At 41.1% G+C, this 20,982-nt stretch overlaps 1 protein-coding gene across 3 annotated transcripts in view; it reads left to right on the top strand.

The window, feature by feature from the left end:
- Window positions 1–20,982, top strand: part of LOC115425702 (tetratricopeptide repeat protein 28) — a 191,506-nt gene that overhangs the window by 168,077 nt on the left and 2,447 nt on the right. For 2 of the 3 annotated variants that reach the window (XM_030143410.1, XM_030143408.1), the window contains 15 exons: window positions 3,924–4,033; window positions 6,926–7,055; window positions 7,473–7,691; window positions 9,253–9,412; window positions 12,155–12,295; window positions 15,581–15,725; window positions 15,881–16,060; window positions 16,225–16,769; window positions 17,394–17,641; window positions 17,737–17,861; window positions 18,054–18,285; window positions 19,018–19,094; window positions 19,804–19,827; window positions 20,560–20,689; window positions 20,816–20,923. In XM_030143410.1, coding sequence (XP_029999270.1) covers window positions 3,924–4,033; window positions 6,926–7,055; window positions 7,473–7,691; window positions 9,253–9,412; window positions 12,155–12,295; window positions 15,581–15,725; window positions 15,881–16,060; window positions 16,225–16,769; window positions 17,394–17,641; window positions 17,737–17,861; window positions 18,054–18,285; window positions 19,018–19,094; window positions 19,804–19,827; window positions 20,560–20,689; window positions 20,816–20,923 — 2,574 coding nt within the window. The remainder of the gene's footprint in view (window positions 1–3,923; window positions 4,034–6,925; window positions 7,056–7,472; window positions 7,692–9,252; window positions 9,413–12,154; window positions 12,296–15,580; window positions 15,726–15,880; window positions 16,061–16,224; window positions 16,770–17,393; window positions 17,642–17,736; window positions 17,862–18,053; window positions 18,286–19,017; window positions 19,095–19,803; window positions 19,828–20,559; window positions 20,690–20,815; window positions 20,924–20,982) is intronic. The other variant, XM_030143409.1, reaches the window with a different exon arrangement.

The raw sequence follows: 20,982 nt of genomic DNA, 5'->3' as shown, positions 1-20,982 counted from the left end.
CTTCACACCTCTATATCTACTTTTCTCAGAGGGTTCTTTGCAGTGAGCTGCCAAAGGATCTTTTTACACAGTGGCTGACAGACTTCTGCCTCTCACGCTTCATTGTCCCCTACAGATTATGGTGAAATAAAACCTGCAGCTTGGCCTCTCAAAAATTCATTATGTCACTGACAGCAAAGGAAGTGTTTGTCACCTAGGATGTGTTAAGTAGAATCGGCTATGGATGCAAACTGAACGTGCATACCACCATTCTCACCCATACCCCGTGATAGACCTTATGTTCAAGCACACCCACAGTGTTATGACCGAAACCCTGTTTGAAACCAAGAAAACTGCTGCTTTTGTAAGACAAAAGTTGAATATTTCACCCTGCAGGGAGTGAATGTTAGGGAAAAAGAATGCATCTCCTCTATCTCTCCTTTGTCAGCTTTATTAGAGTTTGCTGGGCCTGCAGTGACCCATACACCCTCTGCAGACCTGCTTGTTGAGCTTTAATGGAAACAAAGGCGACAGGCCATTCTGTCTCCACCCTGTCCTCCTGTTGTCCCTCGTACTGTCCTTGTATTGTTGCTCGGTCTAGCTGTGAAAAAGAACAGTGCCTTCACTATCCTTGACAGCCAATTATTTCTGGCCAACCTACCCAGACCGAAAAGTTGGCAAGATTTTTTTCCCTTTTTTCCTTTCAGTTTTTCTATTTTTCACTTAGTGCTAGTTTTATGTTTTTTATACTTCATGCTGCATTGGTTGTTTTTTGTTTTTGTTTCCCAAAAAAGATTAATTGGAGGACGGATAGAAAGGAAGCTCTAAACTAGTGCAGATACTGCTGACAACATGTGACCTCCGAATCTGTGCTCATGTTTTTATGCTTGTGTGCAGTAGTGTGTGTGAGAAGGAGGGAGTAATATTTAGACTGTGTTACACAGTAATACTAAATAAAAAAGCTACAGAAGAAGACATGGGGGCAGCAATTAACTGCAGACAGGCAGACATCATTTCTGTCACTTCACACACACTCATACAGTCCTACTGAAATCGTTTTTCTGTAATTTTATATTTAAGGTTACTGCAAAGCACTGCCTTAGTCTCAAAGTAAGAGAGGATATTTCACACAAAGATGCACTCTGAGCAAGTAACAGTGTCATTAAATCAATGCCATCATTGTTGCTGCTAATAGGGGTGTTACAGTCTCTCCATGCTTGATTTAGAGAACAACAAAGGTATAGTAATATTAATTACAGGATGTTACTTTTCAGAATTGTACCTTATGCTAAATAAATGCTAAACAGTAGTGAACCAGAAAACAGTATCTGACAGTTGATTTATTGCAAGTAATGAATGTACATGGAATATGTGTATTTAGCCTCATAAAGAATCTAACAGAATATTGTACTTTTCCAAATGTATACTTTATATAATTGATTGGTTTATAATCATGAGTAATCTCATACAGTATATAAGCAATGAAATTTATATTTATTATATTTACATTTTTTACATAAATTACATAATTGCCTGAGTAATAATGTCAAATCATTTTTTTAATGCAACATTTTCATGTAGACCTTTGAACAGCCCGGTAAGGGGCATGTAAGCCTAATGGTATTTGGATGATGTATGTATTATAAATTAATAAACAGGTTTTATTATAAATTAATAAACAGATTTTATTAAATCCTAAAATTTATCTCTCAACTTAATGTAGATGTTAATGCAGTCCAAGTACCAGTGTGTACCCATGTAGAAATATACTTTTGCAAGCTATATTCAAAATCTTTGCATTTTCTTCTTCAGTATTGTAAACTCCATAACCGAATCCATAGCATCTATTTTTAGTGAAGGGTGGGGAAGAGGAAAGATGTTTTTATACAGAATAGGTGGATATGTACTTCCTGTGCATGACACACTGCTCTTTTCCATGTGGTCATGATCAAAGGGATGTGGTGTTATGTGTCATTCGTGGAAATAATGCTAGGGTACTTTGTTTGAGGCACCATGCATTTGTGGTTCTTTGGTACATGAGACTTTGTGCCCTTGTTCCAGCTCATGTGTTTGTGATGCCTGCACGTAATGCCTGTGTCTGAAGGCGAGGGGTGCGTGGGCCTCCGGGGCTGCAGAGAATCTCTCACCCAGCTGTCAAGCAGCCTTTAAAGTGTTCTCTAGTTGCTCTTCAGGGTGCAGCCAGCCACGGCCACATCCTCATGTCAGCCGCTGCTACGTGACTGTGCCTGCGGGGCGCACCAAAGGCATGCATGGTGACAGTGACAGACACTGAATGATACAGAGAAGGAGAACAGAAGGAATGAGAGAGTTAGGGAGGGGAAGAGGGAAGGAAAGAAAGAGAAAAGATGGCAGGTGGGCGGTAGCAAAAGACAGGGATTGGCACAAATCATAATTCACATGTATTATTTCACTGTCAAATGGAGAATAAAGAAAACATAGACTTGGTTGACATTCAGGCTTGATCATAAAGAACTATCACAGAGCAGCTCAGAGAAAGAAGGTTTTGTGTGTGCGTGTGTGCGCAGATGAAAGGCTCAGAGCTGGAGTTGAGATGAGTGAGGGGTGAGGCTGTCAGAGAATGAAAAGGATAATTTAGATCTGTTTCCTCTCTCTTGCTCCAGCGCCTAATGAGCCCTAAGCAGTGCCGAGTCCTTGCAAGCACTGCCACCACAGTCAAGATGAAACAGGTAGAAGGAGCAGAGGGAGGCCAGAGATACAGGCAGAGAGATGAGAAAATGAATACGGGAGGCAGAGGGAGAGAGGAGCACAGCAGATGCATGGGGGAAGAGGGCAGGCAAGCCGACAGAGGGAGGGTGTGTGGAAAGATAAGGCGCAAGGGGAGACTGTTGCAGGCTTCAAAGGCTGCCGGCTAGCGTGGCCATGGAGGAGCCATGAAGTCTATAGTTGCGTGGTGTGCTGGGTTTTGTGGAATAGGCAGGCTGTTTGGGGTCACGCTCTCTGTTCTTGGCTTATCTGGTCCAGCCACAGACTGTTTTCCAGGAATGCAGAGAAAAGCAGACTAGGATGAGGGTGGCTTGGCCCATTTTCTCTTCTCTTTGACCAAAAGCATGTTTAGACCCCTCCATCACTCAAATGCATGGCAAGAATAGACCAGCAAATACAGAACATGTGTTAAGTGAGACTATGCATGAGCAATACACCCCTTTTACTAACTGCAGACTGCTTGCTGTGCATTTAGCACCTTATGGGTGATATGTGGCCCAGCAGCTGTCGCCTTTTTTTTTTTTCATCATTGTTCTCTGTGGAGTGGCATTTTCATCTCAGTAATTGGGCAGAACCTAGTACACGCCAGGCAGGCTGAGGACACATGCAAAGATCTGACACACACCTCACCACTTGAGGGATTAGAAGTGAAAAACAAACTGTGAGCTCGCCAGGTGATCTGACACAGACACACTCGCAGTAAATACGCACCTCGAACCACACACAAGCACAGTACACGTGCGTTCAAACCTCGCTTGGATTGTCAACTCTTGAAGTCTTGCAAATAAAATATCACAAAGCACACTTTGCATTGGGAGTTTGCGTAAGTCTATAATTAGTTCATGATTGTGTTTGCAAATATTTGAAGACTTCTTGATGATATTGTGAGGCTTCTTTTATGCAAGCATTAGGAGTGTGTTTGTGTTTGCTCAGCCAGTCGATCCTTAGCATTGATTACTATGCAGTCCGATTAGTGCTCTAACAGCCTCCCTCTATGGCAGAAGTGTGTGTGTGTTTTAGTCCCAGTGTGAGCAGTATCATACAACTGAGGCCAAATATCCGAACCTGCTCACTGTCAGAACATCAGTATCATGCTATGCTTACATCTGTTACTCTGAAAGATACCTGAGAGTCTGCCTGCTCTGAATAATTTTGACTCTCTCTCCCTCATCTGCTCCTGTTTCCTCCCCTTCTGACAGGCCTACGGCTTGCAGAGCAGCTGGCTCGGCGTGAGGACGAGGCGAAGATCCGCCATCGTTTGGGGCTCTCTCTATGGGCCAGTGGGAATCTGGAGGAAGCCCAACATCAGGTGTTGTATCTGGTGTTCTTCTTACCTTGCCTAGGATCACCTTGAATCAGTTCTCCTCTCTTCATCTGGAAAGCTTCCAGCTAATTTACTTCTTGTAGTTAAAACTAACCTCTAATAAGCACACATCTGTCAGAAGACTGATATTCCATATGAAAGAGGGAAATAGGTCTTCAGAGAAATGGAAGGTAAGGGTTAAACATTTTCAGTAATGCCCTTATGGTTAAACAAAAGAGCATAGAGGATAGAAAACAAAAGGAGAAAAAAGTGAGGCAGCTACATAGCATGAACACCGGTGCTGGCAATATGCTTGGGAGTCTGTTGAGCTAGTAAGCGCTGTCATCTCAGCAGACAAGCGACAGATGACTGAAGATTTTTTATATCTGTGTGCATGGTCTCAGGAGTCCTAAGCCTCTGCATCACACACACACACTCACTCCTCTCCAGCCCACTGCCCACCTGGCAAGCATGGAATATCCCCTTAACATCTCTCTCTACAGTCTGTCCACACACCACAGCTCAAGATTTGAGGGTTTTTTTTTTAGCTTGTATATGTACGTAGTCGGTGAACAGCAAGCCAACAGCAGAGGCTGTCACGTGTGTCTGCAGGGATGTTATTCAGCTGCTTTCATTTTTTTGATCTAGCTCAAAACATTTCTCTTATGATACACAGAAACTACATCTATGTGACCCAGATAGCTTTGTTTTTCTGTCCTCCATCGTACTTCTCAAAAAGTAACTTTGTCTGTTTGCAATTATGTGTAACAAGAGTTGGGAATGAAAGTCTGAGCTGAGGTGGTGACTAGGCCAGAGGCAGCATACTGATGAGTCATATTGTGGAATTTGTGTTCTATTAAAGCTAAATATTATTCTAACAAGCCAATGTAACATATTCTCCAGTGTACATTTGCTGTCTAGTTGACCATACGATCCACTTACTGAATGTATTGTCCTTGTAGTAACTTACAAAGATCCACTACGTTTTCCTACATATAGCTTATAGATTTTTTGCCTGGTTGCAACCTCCAGGGTAAACTGGTGGTGGGAAAGAACACCGGTGTCCATGGAGTATAGGTCAAATGTTTATTCATGAGCTACAGATGAACTTGGGAAATACCCTGACCCACTTTAAACCTCATTTGTATAGGGTTATATTGAAATTCAAAAAGTGTCCATAAGTCTGGTAAGAGAGCACTTGTACCAAGAATCGGGAACATGGGGTCATTTGAACCAAGTTGGACTTCAACACCCTTACTGTGATCCTACGGTACTGCGAGTCACAGATTGACGTGTCCTGATTCTAATCAGCTACTGCTACAAAGCATACCCCCTTTGAGAAATACTCATTCATATTGAAGGAGAATGTGAGCCAGTAGATGTGTACTTAAATATCAGGGGTCTAGATTAAGCTGATATCATCTGTCAAAAAGGATGAGCTCTTCCCACAAAAATCATTATACATACGTGTATATCAAGTTCCACTCACCCCACTGCTTCACTGTGACACCGATATTCACTAAACCTGTCAGATAAAGCCCACGTTAGTGTCAGAGATGGTAAAACTGAACGCCCTTACTGCATGTATTGCAGCTGAAGAATGTGACAGATTTTACCTGTACCACAGCCAAGCAAGTCGCTGCAGACACAGCACATTTGGGATTGTTTCCCTTTCATCTCTGCCAGAAGGGGTCAGGCCAGAGGAAAGGCGTTGTGAGAAATTAGTTTCACTCTTAAAGGGATGTCTGCAAGCCTTACAGATTAAACTAGCACTGCAGCAATCAGCTCACAGCCCTATCAGCAAAATCAGCCTGGGACTAGCAGCTCTTTCTACTAGCACTAATGCAGCAGAGCTCACAGATTCTCTGCTGATCTCCTCTCTCCCCCATTCCCTCCCTCTGACACACTTTCTTGCATGACCTTGGGATATGCCAGACAAGCTAGTGTATGCATATACAGTATGTGCACTTTCCAGAAATGTGAAGTCTTTCTCTCTGTATCTCTCTTACAAACCTACATTGGTCAAATAGCTCATTTCATCCCCACCAACAGCCTTTCCCCAGTGTGACTCTTTGTATTTTTGAACTGTGGTCAAGCACTGAGAGCAAAGTGCTCAAGCCTCACCGCTGGGTCCGACCTCCTGGAGAGAGGTTCTATCACAGTACCAGTCATCGTACAAGGTTGCCACAGGCGCAGAATTAAGAAATCAATAAAGTCTTCCATGAATCAGCACTCTTGACCAGCTCTGCTTGGCTAATGTGCAACACTGCCTCCTGCCCCACCTCTCCAATGTCCCTCTCCTTCCTCAATTCAATGTCTGGCACTGAATAGAAAGGTCCAATAACACAGACAGGCCTATTGAGTTCAGATAGCATCTATTTCCAGAGACACTGTCTGTCCAAGATGCCCAGGTAATGGCTTAGATTCTCATTGCCCTTTCCCATGTCCAGGCAAATAAAATCTGAAAAGCAGTTTACCTGTGTTGGAAGGTGATTCATCAAGCTGCATTACAGTAGTTTCTCTGAGAGAAACCAATTGGAAGGCAGCAGGTCTGATGTCTGATTGGTAATGACCAATGAGGTGGGATGCTACCACCTAGTGGCCAAAATCTTTTTCAAAGGTCTAATCAGAGATACCAGACTATGAGATTTATGGTCAGCTATCCATCATTGTCATAATGTTCTATTATTTATACTGCTAACATTTTTATACTTTTAGTCAAACCTTTTAGTCAAAGACATCATTCGTCACTTCTTGATGTAGATGACCCATGACCCTCTGCATGGTTTATCAGAAATTAACTGGAGTATGGTTTTACAGTGTTACTTTATAAACATGTGTGAACCAAAACAAGCTCATATCTGAAAGAAAAATCTAATTGTTGTTATTTGTCTTTAGCTGTACCGTGCATCTGCACTGTTTGAGACCATCCGCCATGAAGCCCAGCACAGCACAGACTACAAGCTCTCGCTGTTTGACCTGCAAACCTCCTGCTATCAGGCACTTCAGAGGGTCCTTGTCAGCCTAGGTACACTGACACACATTTTATCTCCTCCTAGGAAAAGTTTTTCTCTCCTATCATAGGGCACTTGGAACCATTAAATGGCTTAATGAGTGCAGAATTATATGAATCATTTACAGTGGGCATTGCCGTCACGAGATACTGAACACATTTTGGACTCATCTTCATCAAAGACTCAAATGAATAAATATATTTTGGAAGAATGGTATCCATTACTCACAAACCCTTAGACACAATGTCAAGACACATTGAAGCTGCTGGGGGAACATCTGGTGGGCTAAGACTTTACCAAGATGCAATGTCTTATTTAATTTGTCAACTGTACTGTATGTAAATATTTCTCCCTTGTTGTTTTGCCTCATATTATCACAGATTAGATTTATGTCTTAACTGTTAATCAGCATTGACCTATGACCACTGCAGGCCACCACGATGAGGCTCTGGCAGTGGCAGAGCGGGGTCGAACACGAGCCTTTGCTGATCTCTTGGTGGAGAGGCAGACGGGCCAGCAGGACTCGGACCCCTACACTCCAGTAACTGTTGAGCACATCTTGGACACTGTCAACAGCCAGAGGGCTTTGGTGCTCTATTTCTCCATGGCTGCTGGTTACCTGTACAGCTGGCTGCTGGCTCCAGGAGCAGGTAAATCTGAGCCTGATACTGCTACTGAAATACTTCAGTCCCAAAATACTTTCTGTGTATACTGTGTTTTCCTTTGTTTTTAGATCAAACAAATTTGCTTGGAGCAAACACATTTGTAAAACAGAAATTCATTCATGTGTTAAACATGAGATAAAGTATAATATCTTAAATGATTGCCACTAGAATAAGCAATGGGAGAGTATAAAATACTTACACACACACGCACACACAAAATTGCTGAAATCAGAAAAGATAAAAGGCCTAGAGGCTATAGCTTGTTTTAGCTGGAGGGTTAAGATGGCCAGCTTTAGCACCAAGAGGCAGAACCACCTGCCACTCCACTGTTAGGATTTGCCCCCTGCCTCGCTGCTCACCCCAGAAGGCATCTGCCAATGAACCATGTTAATTGAAAGTGACACAGCCAAACAACATCTTCACACATGCCAACAGGAAAACACTTTGCTTGTAACACCAAGTCAGAACATAATTTTTCCATTTCTTTTCAGCTGTCTGGCTTGTTTTTTCTCTCTCCCTCTTTGGCTTTTACCTCTGTTTTTCTTGTCTTTCTTTCTTATTTCACTTAAGTTTTGCACGTCTTTGTGTAATTGCATTCTGTTTCTTGTGATCAACGTAGGCACAGGGATTAAGACGCAGCTCTTTTATGAGTTTTGAAATTCCAGTTTAACAAAGAAAATAGGAGTGGGCAAACTACAGTGCATATTATATGACTATTATCCTCATAGCAAAAAGAGGAAATGAGAGCCTTGACCTATGTCCCATGCCACCAGCCCTGAACATTTGATCAAATCCAGCTCCAAGGCAACCAGATGAACTTGACCCCCCAGCACTAGTCATATTGATGGGAGGAACACTGCAGGGACCAGTGGAGATCTTCAAAGAACTGAATATTGCCCTGGGCTAAAAGGGAGCCACTTGCTCACTAATCGCCTGTCTGTCACTTTCTGGCATAGCCTGGCATCCAGCTGGCACACATACAAGGCCCCTTCTAAAGAGTCTGCATTCAGAAAAAAGAGCTACTAAGGTCCTAATTACTTCAGTTGTGTAAATTCTGTGTGACATTTAATAGACTTGAATATGCAAATGCACACATTTACACTTGAATCACATATACTATCTATTCACATGCATTCAATAAAAAACCTACAGTACATAAAAGTGCATTTACACTTACACAGCACGGACGCACACTTACACAGCTTGTACTCCATCTCTCAGTTCACTCTTCCCCACCCCCTTCTGATGTTCCTTCTCACAACTCAGCTGAGCTCTCATGGCGGGCAGCAGATGGCACATGCAGCCTAGTTTTATCTTTTATTGAACATTATTTGTTTTATTCATTTTGCTTCACAGATGCACAACTGCACGTGGCCTCACTCACAGCTTTTTCTCAAAGTGACCCAATACCCCCCCCTGTTGTGCGCGAGTAATACAAGGGTATTAGAGAAAGAGCCGTGGAAAATGAGTTTATTTATTTATTTTGTTTAGCCTTCACTTCATGAACACCTGAAAGTCATTTTATGCTGCCTTTTTGTCTCCACAGGCATCCTGAAGTTCCATGAGGTGTACCTAGGTGAGGGCGTATCAGAGGGAGGGTCTGACTTTCAAGAAGGAGTGGGCAGTGGAGTGGTCAGTGGGTCTTCACTGGAACAGCACATAGCTAGTGCCCGAGAGGCTCTGGGAGTGGAATCCTATTACAGCAGGTCAGAGTTTTAAGGATGTGTACATTTTCCTTCTGGTTTGTTAGATCAAATCCTTATTTACTCATTTTTCAAACCACTTAGTCCTCATGAGGGTTGCACGAATGCCAAAGTCTATTTTAACTACCAGTGGGCATTATTTTTACTATATTTGCTATATTTTGATAAATCCTCAGTCTCAATTCTAATTGTAGCTGGCCTGTATGCAAGAAATATTCAAATCTTTTTTCATTTCAAGTTATTGATAAATAATTCTGGAATAATGGTTGATTAAGATTACTGAGTTATCGCCTCAGATGATGGTGTTCCCACAGTCAGCAATCAGTTGCTGGTTGGATAAATGAAAATAAATTTAAAAAATATGTCCACATTAGGGTGACTTCATCCTTTATCAGAGGGCTCTGATTTAAGCTGGGGTAAAGCCCCCAGTATGTGATAAGATATCAGGGGTTTGATCAGCTTGAATGTACATCATCCCTTATATATTGCTACATTACCACATTGCTATATTACTTTTAATGCTTGAATTAAATTTTTTTTGGTCAACATCCACTCGACCACTGACTGAGCAAGATTAACAATTTTTCTTCTTCCACCCATAAATTTTAAGTGTCTAGTGCCATAGGACGATGTCTTTTCAGGTGTTCAGTACTTTTTTTTTTTATAATCTTTTTATGTGGAAATCTGAAACATACATACAAACTCTCCACTCATACAAATTCAATTTTCACTGATTTTTCTGCATTGACTGAGCAGTCACAAAAAAAGAAACACACCCACAAAAATGTTATTGACAGAAAAATGAAGGAAATATTACAGTACAGAGCATACATTTTTTTGTTTGATTAACAAGTGTTCTTCAAGGAGCACTGGGTCAGTCATCAGAGGAGCTCAAAATTTTGTACACTTTTTCATCAAAATTTCAACTCAAAACAAAGATTAACACTTGCCACTTGTATTGACAGAGTAAGTTGTTGAAGGGTTATTTTGTCATTCAGAGTGTGTGCATAAGAGAGTGTTATTCTGCCCCATTGCACCCTGTGATGACAGGACTCCGCTACCTACCCAAAGAACTCCACTCTCTTCCCGGTGAGAAGAAATGAGTCGGAATAATGGCTCTTTTGATGGCCAGAATGTTGAACTTGCCTAACAAACAGCAATCCTGACAAGTAAAAAAGGAAGAATGGGATGGTTTACTGGTAGGATAAGGAAATAGAGATGTAGTGGCAAAATCAATGTGGTAGTGAATGTCTGGTTGTTGGATAAAGACTTAGCAGACGACAGGGAACGTAGCCAGACAGACTCTGCAGGGGAATTCTGGAAAACCACTATACATCAATAGTGAGAATCATCCAGTGACATCCATGGGGCTACACAACATTTGATGTTAGTCTTGTTTCTTTAGTTGGTGTTTGATCCAGGGTGTCCAGCTGGTCTTCCCAATGCCAGCCACTGCCACCCCAGCAGCTTGGCCCTCCTGCCCCATTACCAGCTCATTTACTACTCCAATGGGAAGCTGCGCTCACACCACTGCGCCTGGATGGGCACAATATGGCACCACTTACCAGCCCATTCATTCTGCAGAGTGGAGAGACGGGGTGGCAGCACTTGGAAAATGAGAGGAGATAGAAAATGAATGGAATGGCAGACCAGAGAGCATACCCTAAGTGTGTAAATTAAAGCAGGATATATAGACAGGGAAGGGAGCAGGCTTTGTGGCAATGGAAATATATGTACTAGAGTACCTTCAATAAAAATCACTATTCATTTAAGAGCTGGATATCTGAAAATGGCCAGTGCTGAGGAGTAACCTGCTACATACAAAGAAATTATGTATGTTAATTAAATGACTAAATAAATGTAATTCCAAAGAGTTACTGATTTCTGTAAGAAATTAGAAAAGGCTTCTAACCATACAGTGTTGACAATTTGTCAGCTTTAAACATTAGTTAAAAAGGCAAAAGTCAAAAAGTTACATTAATTTGAATCAGTTAGAATATTTACATTACTTATTAGATCTTTAACAGGGTAACTAATAATTTCTAAGGGACTAAATTTGAAAATTAAAATGTATATATTTTTTAAACATAATGCTGGTAATCGATTTATTAAAGACGTGGAATGTGAAACAGGCTCGTATTAGACCATTTATTTCGAACAAAGGTCTGTTACCATTTCCCATTAAAATATGTAAAAAACCTTGGTGGCAATTTGAGGAAATGTGTGTATTTATATATAGGAACCCCAGGAGGAATTATCTCACATAAGATGTACTACTCAAATTAAGAAAAAAAAAATGAATGAAATATGTCATGGTAGTAGCGAAGGTAAGGATTCACTCTCTTACTGTGTAAGCAAGAAGCTGACATAATAGTTGCTTGATATGGGTGCATCAGCGCGAGATGTTAAAGCATGTTGAGAGAAGATGGGGAGAGTGGTGATGAGATAGTGATTGTGGGGTGGGGGTGGTTGACTCCCACACGTCTTCATCACCAGCATTGTAATGAAAGGATTTAACTCTGCTTACCATCAGGGTGTTGGACCAAGCTTGTGAAATTAGGCCGAATGCGTGTGGGTTGAACAGTGTGGATTTTTAGCAGATCAGGGGTGTGTGTAGTTGATTTACCCACAAAGAAACAATGCAAGTCTGTCTATTGTCAAGTTTATCTCCTTTTTCTTGCCAACATTTTTCTATGGCTGTTCATGGCTCTCACTCCCTTTCTTTTTCCCCTCACTTTGTTTCAGAGGGTGTTCGAGTAGTGAGACAGAGAGCGAGGCTGGAGATTTATTGGACCAACAATTTGAGGAGCTCAACAACAAGCTCAACTCAGTCACTGATCCAACAGGCTTCCTACGCATGGTGTCCCGAAACAACCTGTTCAACAGGTAGGAGATTGCTCAGAAGCACCTGCTGTTGCTGCACTCTTACAAAGACATGACCTTAATCTGCTACTTAAAGTACTACTCAGGCCTACATTTCCACAAAAAAAGATAAATAAAATATCTGCTTTGGTAAGGAGATTCATGGGTATTGTGGCTCATCTGTGAAAGGAGTCTTTTTTCCATTGTTTAGCCAGCACCGAGGCAGCATGTGAATCCTCCTTATTAAATAGACTGAGTAGAGCCAAGCGGCTAAAGCCCTTATCAAATGCCTGCTCTGATGGGGCTTGGGGTATGTGTGTCTTTGTGTGTTTTAGATGTTTGTGTCCATATTTGTTGTGCATGTTGATGACTATCGAGATCTCAGAGACTCTTCCCTGTTTAGTGCAGAATAATATTTAATGATTATGCAGAGTATTCATTTACATTGTCCTGATTGGTTATGTATACCAACTGAATGTGTGCGTTTGTGCATATGTGTGTGTCTGGGTCATATTTCCCTGTCCTCGTCCACAGTTGAGCTGCTCTTTGATGAGAGGGTAATTCCAGCTTTAATTGCGTCTTGGTGCTCATTAAGCCCCTTTAATGGGCTGCCGGTAATAATCCGCTCATTCTTTTGGGCTTTAAAAACTTTAAAATTATAAAGCTCCTCATGCTTACAAGCCTATCGTCTATCACAATGCAAAGGCAAGAGAAAATGAAGAAAACCTCATTGTCATTTCTAGTCATGTATCTTCACTTTGATGTCAACGTACAGTGTGAGTTCTTTCTTGCTGATTTTCCATTCCGTGGTATTAGCTTAACTTGACTCCAGTCTACTTGCCATTTCCTTGTTGGTTTTTACTATTATGCTAATATTTGCATTATGAGTGACATAAAAACTGCTGTATTTTTACAATACCTGCATTTCAGGAAAACTAGAATATAATTTAAAAGACACTAATTGGATTACACTTAATTAATGAACATAGGTGCAGGAAAAACAGCTCAACATCTGTGATTCTTGCTGTGTTATCTTCATTTAGTTCTACTATTGATTGCCCTATTTTAACTCTGTGATCTAATCTACAGTAAGGAGCTAGAAAGGATTATTATAGAAGGTGATAATGCAAGTCTCCTCATGTCTAATCCCCTTACTGTGTAATTGAATACACTTTAATGCACAATAATAACATAATGGGATTGTTTAGGATCTTGATGAAGTTGTCAGTTAAGAAGCAGTAAATACAGATACATGAACAGGCTGTCTGTATCAAAAGTGACCTCAAAAGAAACTAAGTGACCGCTAGCAGAATGAGCAATGATTTTAGCAATACTCAAATTAAGTCTTTTTGTATCAAATATTAATGCATAATTTGTCTCATCGTGTACCCATTTGAACACATACTTGCACTCTGCTGCCGCTGGGAACAGCTTAGTGTTCAGTGTCTTGCCCAAGGACACTTCTACATATTAAAAGGAGGTGGAGATCAAACCGCCAACCCTGCAGTTTGTGGACAACCCCTTCCCCCTGCTGTGCCAGAGCCGCCCCACCTTTCAGCTCACACAAATCAAAAAAGGCAGCCACTAAATTCAGTCTTCACCTTCAGCCTTGCTCCTCTTAGTCTTTTCTTTTCACTGTTTTCCTCAACACTTGACACTCACTTTCTCTCAGCTCCGTTCTCATTCTTCCTGTCAGGCTAACAAACGATTGTTTGCTTTCCCATGGAGGCCCATGCCAAGGCCTAGGAGAGAGAGACAGAGTGTTCGGAGGCTGGAGGGAAGCCAGTGGCCTGGGGCTTCCAGAAGGGCAGGATAGATGTCTGTTGGCTAGGGCCGGGAAGAAACTCTGGCTGGTGGAACAGATGGAGAGTAGTGACAAGTGTGGCCATAAAGTTCAGCCCTGTACACTTACAGCACCAAAGGCATCTAACCCCACAGCCACTTTTAGCATTAGGTGTCAGTTTGTTGTATGTTTCTGCCTGAGCAGAGAGCCATCACTTCTGTCATACAATAGACATGCCGCCAAACTAGTGCCTCTGTGGTTTAAAATCTCACATTTTGTTAATATAGGAACTAGCAATTGATATAAGACACTCTTTCTTCTTCTTTCTTACCATGAGTTTTATGAGACAACACTAAAGACAGTATGTTTTTCTCACCCTCTAGAGGTGATTGTAGCCACTCAATGCTGCTTCATTTCACTATTACAATGCAATACTGCCATCTAGTGGTGAGCTGTGTGTACATTCACTGTATAACAGCAGCCCATTAACCATACACTGCAAATGATTTGGTTCTTACCAAGATAAAATAAAAACAAATTTAGATTTAGAAGTATATGATAATTTGTCTTGTTTTAAGAGTTAATTTGTTATGTAAGTGTTCATACATCTGTAAACATGCTTATTTCTATATTTAACAGTCTTAATTCAAGAAATCTTGTCAAGTGAAATTATCTTGCTGCATGGACAGATATTTCAGTTGTTTTGAGCACCTTTTTCCTCAGATTTAGTGTTTTTATCTTGTTTTTAGACACCCCTTTTTTGCAGTGTACCAGTACTGATCCGGGCTGGATTGCCTTTATTGCTGCCTCTTACTGATTGACACTAAGATCTTAGACTGAGCATAATATAAAATGACAGTGTTGAACCTCCATCACAAATAAACTAGACTGACAGAGTTTATATCTTCCTAAAACCGAATCTGATGTAACACGATGAAGTTACACTTAGTTAACTGCAAACACTGTATTCCCAGCACATCTGCAAAGCTCATTAAAGAGCAGTATGATGGTTTGATTTTAAAGAATGGTTTGAGTTTTACAAGCACTGTAGTGGTTGTACATAGCATGATTTATTTATTTTTTTGCCTATTTTTAGCCAATATTCTTTGAACTTCAAGTGATTTGTTGAAGGAAGGTTATAACTGAGTAACCCCAGAGAAAGACAGGTTCAGAGGACACAAATCTGATTAGTAAATGCAATCTCTAAAATCATATTCTGTATAGACAGCAACAGTAATTATAATACGATTACTGGAGGCCATTTCAGTATTTTATTCCCCTTTTCTTAATTTTTTGGAGCTGTAATATTTTCTATTTTATGATGTAAAAATATCAGATGACACTTTTAGAGATGAAAATATGTACATAAAAATGGTTGCCTTAGTATGACGCTTAAATAACTTTAGAGCTACAAGGAGGAAAAAAACAGAGCTTTGGAGCTTATTGTTAGGAATAAACTGTAGCAAAGTGCTGTCTGTCTGTTTCGCCACACTATAATAACATAATGTTTTGTTTTTTTCTTACAGGAGTTGCCAGAGTATGACCAGCCTATTCAGTAACACTATGTCTCCTGCCAAAGATGGTAGCTCTTCCCTGCCTCGTCGCTCCAGCAACCTCAGCAAGCCTCCACTCAGGGCTCTTTATGATTTACTCATCGCACCTATGGAGGGGGTGAGCACTGCTTTTACGGGTCATTGCCTGTCTATTGATGTAATTGTGTGGGAGACAATAAAATATGAGAAAATGCAATTATGAGAAATAAAATAGAATGAATGAATGTATCCATCCACTGTATGTTTATAAGCAGTCTTTTTTTTTCCTGTCAGGGCTTGATGCACTCCAGTGGTCCCGTAGGCAGACACAGGCAGCTGGTCATGGTGCTTGAGGGAGAGCTTTACCTCATTCCCTTTGCCCTGCTAAAAGGAAGCTCTTCTAATGAATACCTGTATGAGCGCTTCAGCCTTATTGCTGTTCCCTCCATCCATGGCCTCGGATCCAATGCAAAGGTCAAGCTTCTTATTCCTGTGATGGAATAGCTACATTGTCTGACAAAACAAATGTTTCATGCACACTTTAATTTTTAAAAATCCTTCAAAATCATCACTAATAAATGAACTTCATGGCTTTGATTTTGGGAGCTGAAATTTAACACTTATTTATGTTAACCTAGGCTCACTCCCGGCGCCCTGGACCAGGTCCTTGTGGTGGTGTCTCTATGGCAGCGGTAGTGGGCAACCCTAGACTGCCTTCACCTGTGATGGATCGCTGGCTATGGGGCCCCATGCCCTCTGCAGAGGAGGAGGCTCTGATGGTGGCAGAGCTGCTGGGCTGCCAACCCCTGGCTGGCTCTTCTGCCACCAAAGAAAGGGTCATGAGTGCCCTCACACAAGCTGAGTGTGCCCACTTTGCCACTCACATTTCTTGGAAATTGGCAGCTTTGGTGCTAACCCCAAATCCAGAAGGTGTACCTGGTGGGGCAAGTGGAAGTGTGGGAGTGGGAACAGTGGGGAGAGGAGCAGGAGGGAGGAGAGGGAGCAGCAGCAGAGGCAGAAAGGGTTCTGTTGGAAGTGGCTACACCATCCCAGAGTCTCTCCACATGCAGGATGACAGCAGCGACGTGGAGAGCATCTGTGACAGTCCACCCCTACAGGAGTTCCTGCTTACAGCTGCAGATATATTGGACTTAAGACTGCCTGTCAAGCTGGTGGTGCTGGGGTATGTGGGCTGTTTTACGAGAACCTTATTTAAAATGAATCTTGATCATGTCATATTGGAGATACGGATTAACGATTAAAGCTATAGAGGGCAGAAATCTGGAATTTGAAAACACACCCTTCTCCTGCAGCTCTGTTTTAAGTCTACACTGTATGAAGATGGATGATGCAATGCTGTTCCATGCTGCTGTGGGAAAGTAAAGTCATAATATTAAAAGTAGGCAACCTTCCATGTTGCTTCAGTGAGATGCTACCGAGTTAGAGAACAATAGAGATCTGTCTTGACCATGATTGATCAATGTTAGGTGCTGTTTATTTTTATATCCCCCTTCGGTGAAAAAAAGTCTGTGATCAGCCAAAGTTTGAAGCCTAAAAACAGGACCAAGACGAGGAGAAAAAGTTTTGTTCCCTAATAGACTTTTTAATTACAACATCCTGACTTATTATCCTAGATTTTTTGCCCAATGACACAAAAAATGCTGCCTACTGTAGATTTAATGTAGAGACAATGAAAAGCATGATGTAAATGGTAATGAATAAAAGTGCCAAATGAAATTACTGTCTGTTTAATTTGTTATGCTATGAAACATATTTCTAATAAAGTCAAATATGTGTTATATTGTAGGTCATACCAGGAATCCAGCAGCAAAGTAACAGCAGACGGTGTGGTGGGATTAACCAGGGCCTTTCTGGCAGCTGGGGCACAGTGTGTACTTGTGTCCTTGTGGCCTGTCCCTGTCGCAGCATCCAAGGTTTTTGTCCATGCCTTCTACACTGCCCTTCTTAATGGGACCAAGGCTAGTGCGGCGCTAGCAGATGCCATGAAAACTGTCCAGAGCAGCAAGCAGTACTCACACCCCTCCAATTGGGCAGGTGAGAGATGTTACTCTTATTTTAATTGCACAAATGTGTGATGAATGGAGATTACCTGGTCACTGATTCATTTTTATTTGATTTTCTCTATCCAGGATACATGCTGATTGGCAATGACGTGAAGCTTAATAGCCCATCTTCCCTGATTGGCCAAGCTTTGGCAGAGATTTTGCAGTATCCAGATCGAGCACGTGATGCACTTAGAGTTTTACTCCACCTGGTAAGACATTGAAACATACAACATACAAATACATGTTGGCTAAATTCATTCAAACTACAATTCCCTGGGGTTTTTTTTAGCTCAAGTTAGGAATAATAGAGTGTTTCATTTAAGATTTGAGATTGTTTAATTTCTGTTTAATTTCATAACCACACATAAAGCCCATGTACTGTACTCTCTCACTCCTTCCAGGTGGAAAAATCCCTTCAGAGGATACAGAACGGCCAGCGTAACTCCATGTACACATCCCAACAAAGTGTGGAAAACAAAGTGTGTGGGGTTCCTGGCTGGCAGGCACTGTTGACAGCTGTAGGTTTCCGTCTTGACTCTGCGGGTACTGGTATACCTGCAGCCGTATTCTTTCCCACTGCTGACCCAGGAGACAGACTCCAGCAGTGCAGCACCACCTTACAGTCACTACTGGGTATGCACCGGAGATGAACATTCCAACTCATATCAGTCAAATTCAGAATCTGATCATTTAACCCTCAAAGACCCAAAACTATGTACAGATCTAAAATGTTTAATAACTTTTTAACCACTAATCTGACCAATACAGTGAAATAATTCAGGTAAAACGCACTTTGTCAGTTTTTCAGGAGCAGATGTCTTTTTCAGATGCATCCATAGTTGCTGTAGTGAACATGGAATCACCATTGTCTTGGTTTACCAGTGAAACATATGTAGTTTGACAAATGATAATGGATGTAGATGTTTGTTGATATGTTATGTTATGTTATGTTATGCTTAATTATATATATTTTTACCAAAAAAGTAAAGTTTCCTTCAATTTTCTCTGTTTTGATAAAATAACTTTTGAATTTAGTGAGCTTTTATTGACACCTAATTTTCATAGAAAAAAATGCAGAAGATAATAGTATAATAAATCGTGCTAAATGACTAGATAATGGTTAAATGTGGTGAGAAATTCATTTGGAAGTGACCACAAAAAATTGTTCTGGGTCTTTTTGGGTTAAAAAAAATATGTATTATCTAACATACATCTTTTTGCTATGAATTTGCATTGTTCTACAAACAATACAGCCCCTTCTGTTGTTTGTATTTGTTTATGTTACTCTATATATCACCTATTTTGGAGCATAAACAACATGTCTTATGTATGGAAGATGAAGATATTTCATTGAACCCCCTGCAGGTCTGCCACCACCCGCTCTCCAGGCTTTGTGCAAACTCATCACAGCTTCAGAGGCAGGAGAGCAGCTAATTAACCGGGTAGGTCCCTGTAGCCCTGAACAAATGTCGCTGGCTTTTTAAATCTAATGCAGCTGATACAATTGGGTTCAAAAGGCAAATCTCACTGGTGCTATTTTTTGTTAGGAATAGTTAATAGTAGTCCCACTGACTTTTTTTGACAGGCTTTTCAAACACAAGCTTCTGGCTGGAAGAGAATATTAGGGATAAATTATTGCATAACCTTGTTATGGCAGGACTGGATACCCACAAATCAGTGCTAACACAAGCTGCAGCTTAATCTGTACTGAAATGCAGCATTGATGCCTGACCAGCAGCCCAAGTTCAGACCCTTAACTACAAGTGAGTCCTGTTCTCTTACCCCAAAGCTCGTGACACCAGAGAATTAATCTTATGCTGCTGAGGTTTATCCCTGTTTACACGTGACATATGACTGTCACATGTCAAAGGTGAAAAGAATATTCACTTTGTTGGTGATTAGCAGTTTCTGGGGCCTTAAACTAAAAATGCTGTTCTCAATGCACAGAATATAAAATGCATCTAATCTATGTATGCTAACTGCATCAAACACTGCTGACTGTCTTGAAGATAATAATGGTATATTACACACTACTTTTACTTGTGTCTACTATCCCTCTTGTACTGAACCTTCATATCCTTTGTGAATGTTCTGTGTGCATGTAAATAAAAGCCTATTCTTTCTCCCTTGCCCTTGATGTGCGGTCTGAAGGCTGTTAAAAATATGGTGGCAATGGTAAGTGTGCCTTCACTTACCTGCATTCCATCCCACTCTCCTCTGTCTCTACTGCTAAAATCTCTGCAGGACCACCTTCTTTGTGCTGGAGCTGCATGAGAATGCATTTATTTATTTTGTTGGTTTATGTAGTTTCCCATCTTGCATGAATCAAGTATAGTTGTACAAGTCATTTCTATCTTGTTCAGAATTTTTTCATTGTTAGTTTCTGCAGTTTGATTGTAGGGATTTGGGGTATTTAAGGATTTACCAAACTAGCTCATTACAGGTCAGAGGAATGTTTGAGGGTGGTAGAGGGGATAAAGTGACGTAAAAACCAACTTCTCATAACCATTAGGAATGAAATGAGGACCAAAGGCATATTTCTACTTTCTGAGCGGTTATATGAGGTTGACAAAGGTGTTTCTGTTCAATTAATCCTCAAACAAAACAGGCATGCTTGTTCCCAAAGCACGTGTAAACTCACACAAAGCTGAGACCCTTTCATGTCTAAGAATACAAATTAAAAGTGGGCCTTGGGTCATATTTACTATATACCCACCTACTCCAGAAAGAAATAAAGCAGTTTTGCACCAGTATCAAAGTATCAAAAATAGTATAAAAAATGATTAGGTCACACATTTACATGAGTCACTATAATATGTCCATTAAAGCTTACTAGTTTGTTGAACATTTTACTCATCTGATCACTTTACTTTTCATTTCCCTCTTTTTCTTCCCTCTTTCCTCCAGCTTCACCAGGTGCTAGTCCAACTCCAGACAGGAGAGAAAGAACAGGATTTCTCCCTCCTGCCCATTCAGGTGTCCATTAGTGTGCAGCTATGGAGACTTCCAGGTTGCCATGAATTTCTGGCTGCTCTCGGTAAGTTGAATCCTACCTTTTTAACCCCACCACATTTCATTTTCTCCTGTTGATCCACTTACACATTACTGTTTGCAAATTACAATAGTGTCGAGGTCTAACCACTGTCCTGCTGTATATGCACAGGATTTGACTTATGTGAGGTAGGCCAAGAAGAAGTGGTGCTGAAGACAGGCAAACTAGCCAACCGTCGCACCTTGCACTTTGCTCTGCAGTCTCTGCTGGCGCTGTTTGGTATGTATACAGATTTCCTAATCTTCACTACTGTATATCACTTCAGCTAGTTTGATCTT

The sequence above is a fragment of the Sphaeramia orbicularis genome, chromosome 9 (genome assembly GCF_902148855.1).
Source record: "Sphaeramia orbicularis chromosome 9, fSphaOr1.1, whole genome shotgun sequence".
Taxonomy (NCBI): domain Eukaryota; kingdom Metazoa; phylum Chordata; class Actinopteri; order Kurtiformes; family Apogonidae; genus Sphaeramia; species Sphaeramia orbicularis.
Note: the sequence above shows the minus strand (reverse complement) of the source record. Positions and strands in the feature narration are given on the sequence as shown.